Here is a 6,546-nt window from a genome sequence, read left to right on the forward strand (position 1 = left end):
CTTCTTTCCTCTCCCCTCCTTCCCACCAAACAGGCAACCATATGTGATTTAACAAGACATGCGATAGCAGAGCCGTGGTTCTGTACAGCGCCAACCAAGACCAAGTTGACTTGTTCAGACTTTGGTTGGACTTGTGGCAACAGGATATACTCAGCGGCTCTTTACCGATCTGCCATGCTGACAAAGGATGAAGAGAGTTTATTTGGAAGGTAAGCGCGGGCGACTCCAAGAGGATAGGGGATATTCCCAGGGCTCAAATTAATTTTTTGTCCACGGGGCTCTTCCCCCCCCCCCAAAAAAAAAAGAGCGCCCGTGAGCCTTCTCACGGGGGCTCTTTTATTACTGACGGGGCTCTTTTTTTATACAAATATCCATTGAATTGGTACCTATGATACTCCTCAATTATTTGCTATTTCATCATTATCATTTCAATCAGCATTTTCCCTCTTACAAATTTACAAGCTACATAGCTGTTACTGGCCTGTGTATATAATATATACGCATACAACACTGATCTTTATGATGTCTTTAACGTGACATATCTTCTTCTCCCCTTGCAAACGAAAAAGAAAACAAGGTCATTAAAAGGGATTAAGCGACAAATAATGATTGTGATTCAAATTGTGCGAATATTTGTTTGAATAAGCACTGCTATTCACCCGAATCTTCTTTGTAAAAACAACTTTTACAAATCTAAGCCATGCTTACTGAGTTGAGACGTTCCATTCAATTTAAAATACCCATTACATAATACACTTCTCCTAATCTCAAAGTGATCTTACAGCACAGTGGCAGAATTGCATGGCTGAGATTTGTAAAAGTCGTTTTTACAAAGAAGATTCTGGTGAAAAGCATTGCTTATTCAAAAAAATTCTTGCATCAATTTGAATCACGATGACTATTTGTCGCATGGTCCTTTTATTAAATAACCTTGTTTTCTGTTTTGTTTGCAGAAGGGAGGGGGGGGGGAGAGAATGGCTTTTACAAATACACCCCCATTTTCAAGGTAGGAGTTTGGCAGGGGTGTATTTGTACAGACCATCTACCTCCCTGTAAAGTTTTGGGGATTTTTTACCTCCGGATGCCCGTGACGATTTTTTGTTCAAATTAATTTGCTTGTCATGGGTAATACCCACACTAATCATACTATCACATATAAAAAAAGGCGGTCATTTAGAGCGATCACTGGGCTAGGACAAAAGCTAAGAGAATTCATATTTGACTGACGGCAGTGGAGGGATATAGAGTTTTTAAAGACCGTCAATACTACTGGGCCAGAAGGGATTAGACCACACAGCGAGGTCACTGACAGGTGACTATCTCATTAACTCAGCTCTCAACTAACATAAGAAAAAGAGGATCATGGGGGACCAACAGGCACCGATTGGGAAGTTCTCTATATAGAGGGAGCAAGTAGCTACAAGTAGGACAGTGGGGCTTTAAATGTCATCGCGCAATCCATTACATTGAATTACTCAATAACTCACCTTTTTGTCTTGGGTAGTTTTAAAGAATTGTTGTGTTGTCATTTAACCAATCGCCTACTGAATTCTCATATTCTCCATAGGTTTAATACATTAACCACCCGGTCCCAGTAAGCAACGGGTTAATATGATTAATTATATACCAGCCACTGTACCCTCGAGGCGAGAATCGGTCAACATGTCTGATTCAGCACTCAGGTAATTTGTATTTATTGGTGCTAATTTAAGTGTATTTCCACGTTATATATTTCTATATTTTCACAGGCAAAAGCAACCGATACCAGTGCGAGGAGTCAACTTTGTAACAGTGACTGAGCAAGAAAAAAGTGAGTGTAAACAATAAGTCAGATCATTGTTTGAAGGGAAGTCCACCTTGAAATTTCGTTTACTGTAAACAAAGAAAGAAAACAAAGAAGCAGATCAATTATAAAGGTTTGAGGAGAATCAGGTACAATTCTAGAAACTAAATCATTAAAGTCATCATAGATAAAACGCTAATTGGCAACTCCATGTCATACTTTTCAAGTGCTCTTCACGATTACCCTATAGGAGAAAAGTTCATAAAATGTCATTCTCTCTAAAGAAAATATTTATACTGCAGTAACACCCTCAGTTTGATTATTACACATGTATTTAACACAACCAGTTCATGAAACAGATTTAATCTTTCACCAACCTTTCATCGTCTATGTGATCATATTTATCCTTAAACACCATATCCGAATTGAAAAGATTAAATGAATGATTATATATCAACGGAGAGCTTATATTATAAGCCATAGATTACAATAATTTCAATTATATGCCATTTTAGTGTCTGTCAGAGGAGTATCAGCTCTCTGAAAACTCAAGATCCAAAGCTTTGAAAATCAGAAGTTGACGACCTAAGAACTTGGTATCGACTTGATGACATCATCTTATGTGAAGTACGCATATTCACAATGACTTTGCATTAATTAAGCACGGCTCATCGCCTCAGCTATATAGGTGAACCGATACGGTCCACATGTAATGTCGTCACTGTAACTTCGGCAGATTTGACCCCAAGACATTGATCTACATTTGCCATACTCAACCCAGGTGATGTTAATGGGTACCTGGCAGGAATTAATTCTTTGAAATGCTAGAGCGCCGTATATGGCAGCACAGCTAAAGCCGAGGTAAAAATTTCCAAATTTGGAAGCGCTTAGTGATTGCAGTAAGCGCTATATAAAAAGTGTATTATTATTATTATTATTATTATATTCAGGCGCGGATCTACGGGGGGGGGGGGGGGGGAGGTTAGGGGGTTTAAACCCCCCCCCCCCCCCCTTAGGCCGCCAAATAAAAAAAAACGCTCGTGGATCGTCATTGGGTCAAACCTCCCCCCCCCCCCCCCCCCCCCCCTTAGCAAAAAGCTAGATCCGCCCCTGATATTGCTGTACACTCGACCATTAAAGGACTGGGTTGCATGTTCAATTCACAGAAAAGGGTTAACGCGTAATGTACAAGGACGTTCATTCGTAACAACATACATAAAATAGCATTCATAAACTTAATCTGAATGAATCTGAATATTAATACAGATAAACATGGGAAAACAGAAACATTTGAATCAATGAATAGTTGGTTCAGAACTTATACAGCCCATACTCACTGCGAAGAAACCCACGCGAAAAGAGGAAAAAACTGCCCTTTTCGCTTCGTTCGTTATCTGGAAAACACGTTGACAGGGCGGTAACAGGAGAACACAACAAATTCATATGATGGTCACCGCGAGTACATTTCACAATAACACAAAGGCTTTCGTCATCCTACCATCAGGTCCCCATTTATCTCCTGGGTATGGAGTGGCAAGTGTAGATTAATGCCTTGCCAAAGGACATTAGTGCCGTGTCGGGGATCGAACCCACGAGTTTTGCATTTCAAGTCAAGTGCTTATTAAACCATTCGACTACGAATTCATTACAATGATATTTAGACCAAAGAAGAAAAAAAAAAAACATGTTTAGCGTCCGTGTTTTTTGGAAAAATAGGAAGGAGGAGGCCCCCTTTTTTTTTCCTTTCAAAATGGCCGCTCAAAATGGCCGCTCGGTACATTTTCCCTGACAGTCGGCCATTCAAGATGGCCGCCGACAAGTTTTTTTTAAAATCAGAAATAGATCCATTTTAGCAGTGTTTTTCATGTTTTTTTTCTTTCAAAAAAATCAAAACAATTAAAAGAAAAAAAAAATAGGAGGCGGCTTCCCCAAAAGGTAGCGGGCGGGGACGCTAAACATGTTTATTTTTTTAATGGCCTTATATATCACATTGGTATTATAAAGTACTGTTCGTTCTTTTCCTTCATTCGTTTGAAATCCATCATGTTTAAATTAGATAGTGACAATTTTTGTTTTGCCTTTCAGATATATCGAATCCAGCTCATTGCTCTAACGAGAGGTTACCTCCGTGCGCCGTAGGTTCCCACAGTCTTTCTTACCCCATGGCAGCGGGCTACTTCTTCAAAGGACACTGGTATTCCAACTACTGCCGTCTTCGTAGCTTTGTAATCCCCAGTTCGTTGAAATGCCTCACCAATAAAACCCTGTATTTCCACGGTGACTCCACCACGAGACAGTATTACGAATACCTCGTGATCAGTCTAAAGAGTTCCCTTAAACCGAATCCGCCTACTTTACAATCTAATTGGAAGGTTGGCCCTTCAATGGCTGAAGACAAAGTAAACAACTTTACGGTTCACTATCGCCATCACGGATACCCGATCCGAAATAACTGGACGGATGCATCCGAAGTGCAGTACATTGAGGAAGCTCTTGATGAGCTACAAGCGACACCGGATACAGTCTACGTGTTTACAATTTGGGCGCATCTAACCACCTTAAACATGAGTTTCTATGAGCATCGAGTGAGGAGGATAAAGGCCGCGGTGGAAAGATTGCATCGCCGTAGTCCCGAGACGCTTGTCGTCATCAAAAGCGCGAATACCCGTTCGCACGGGAGCGCGGGATCGTCTGTAACGGTAAGCGATTGGTACGCGCGAGAACTGGACATGAAGCTTCGGGAAATATTCAAGAGCTACGATAAGAAAATTGGATTCATAGACCAGTGGTCGATGGTTGTAGGATTTTCAAATGTGGATGCCATTCATCCAGGCCAGGGGATTATATCTACTGGAATGCGTACATTACTGTCTTACATGTGCCCTAAAGAATAACATTGTCATTTCGTGTATATTGAGGTATAATAAGAGTGTTGTACCATTTTGTACTTTATTTGACTTGAAATATTTGACTTGAAACAATCATAGCTAATAGAGGATAAAGTTGTGTCAACAGCACACCGCTCTGTTCAAAGGTCAAAATCTTATCGTCTGAATATTAAATTTGATTTGATTTTATTTGATTTATTTATTTCCGTACCATATTTTATGTGGGAGGGAACTACTTGAATCTTCTAAAAAAATTACTTTGAACGCACACGCGTGCGCATTTCACAACTAGCCATCTATAGGTAATAAAATACAACGTTTTTTTGATTTTTAAAAAAAAACCTCTTTCTGTCACTTTTTTACTCCTGAATTTTTATTTTATCTCTTTTTCCTAGTTTCTTTAATCTTACTTTTCTATTCTTGTAAACGTTGGTTAATAATGGGTATGGATGTATTTGTTAATAAAAGAAGTTTTTACAGTGTTTCAAACGCAATATTACAGCTATTGTCTTTCAAATATATTTCATACAACTAAGTGAAAGGGCGGTTCAGAATTTATTTCATTAGAAATGCAACTAGATGTAGATAATTGTATATATCTAAATTCTGATGACTGATGATATTCCGTTTGTCTAACGCGCATCCAAACAGAATCAAAATCAACTTTCCGCTTCACCACAAAAGCAAACTAAAGATTGACTCTATTGGCCCAGCCAAAGGGGAGCCTACTCAGCATAATTATGCCACCATGTCTTGTCGCAATAGGGAAAAATCATTCCCATCAAGGCTCGTTCAGAGGTGCGTCAAAATGGCGGCGTTTTTTAAAATTTATTATGAGGACGTAAACGTACGCTTCACATATCTGTATCATAATACACAGAGCTCATTGAATAGGCACAAATCCTTTGTTGCATACAGTTTCATTTCATTTACACGCAACAACAACAATTTTTTTGCGGTGGTTTACGCGTGGAGACACGTGTAGATAGTTCGATTATAATTATAAGTTTTAAAATTCTATACAAATATATATGTTTTTTTGTTGTTGTTGTTGTTGCGATGGTGGAAAATCAATATCGGTCCTGACTGGCAGAAGGTAAAGGTTTAAGGGAAGGAGGAAAGTCAATACTGTGGATGAAACTGCTGTTATTTATTTCTCTCTTTTTAGAGAAAAAACAAACAAACAAACTTGGAACAACATTAATTCGATGGCCGTCAACGGCGACGAATGATCATGAAATTAAAATGAATGTGAAAATTGCGCGCTATTGAAGACTTTCAACACATCATCTTGCTCCGGTTGTCTCATTTTCGCCAGCACAAACGTAGCTAGACACTTGATAGTAATTCTGTATGTGAGATTGCTTTGCTAAATATAAAATACAAGAATCTTTTCCATATCTTTAACCTATCATTGATATCTGATAATTAAACAGTTAGTAAAATAAACCTACCAAACTACATAATACAATGAAATACTTGACTGAAAGTAGGGGAGTTTGATGTGGTGCACAATTGCACCCCTCTGTTAATAATCGAATAGTCCATGGTGTTCATGCATGTTTTGCTTACCTCGGCAAAATGCTTGCCTATACTAAATGGAAAAATTACGGTGGGGGTGGGGGGGGATGGATGAAATGGACATAATAAACAAATCAGAACTGATCTATGATAATTTATGCTTCTTATCCTTCGTGTGCTTGACTTATAACCTTACAATCGCTTGGTAAATTGAGTCCAAAGTTCGACTTGTTGTACATGTGTTATATAGGCAATGACGAGCTTGCGACCTATTTTGATCAAATTACGGTGGGTGACCTTTCAAAAGTCAATGGGATATAAGAGGGTTCCAATGAAAGAAGTAGTGATAACGTC

At 38.9% G+C, this 6,546-nt stretch overlaps 1 protein-coding gene across 1 annotated transcript in view; it reads left to right on the plus strand.

Moving 5' to 3' along the window:
• Nucleotides 1-5,001, plus strand: part of LOC105442985 (NXPE family member 3-like) — a 38,914-nt gene extending 33,913 nt beyond the window's left edge. Inside the window, exons 5-7 of the mRNA XM_030994860.1 lie at nucleotides 34-209; nucleotides 1,749-1,810; nucleotides 3,869-5,001. Of these exons, the coding sequence (XP_030850720.1) occupies nucleotides 34-209; nucleotides 1,749-1,810; nucleotides 3,869-4,677 (1,047 nt within the window). The 3' untranslated portion in view covers nucleotides 4,678-5,001. The remainder of the gene's footprint in view (nucleotides 1-33; nucleotides 210-1,748; nucleotides 1,811-3,868) is intronic.
• Nucleotides 5,002-6,546: the final 1,545 nt, after the last annotated feature.

This window comes from Strongylocentrotus purpuratus, unplaced genomic scaffold, assembly GCF_000002235.5.
Source record: "Strongylocentrotus purpuratus isolate Spur 01 unplaced genomic scaffold, Spur_5.0 spur5_scaffold_21, whole genome shotgun sequence".
Lineage (NCBI taxonomy): Eukaryota > Metazoa > Echinodermata > Echinoidea > Camarodonta > Strongylocentrotidae > Strongylocentrotus > Strongylocentrotus purpuratus.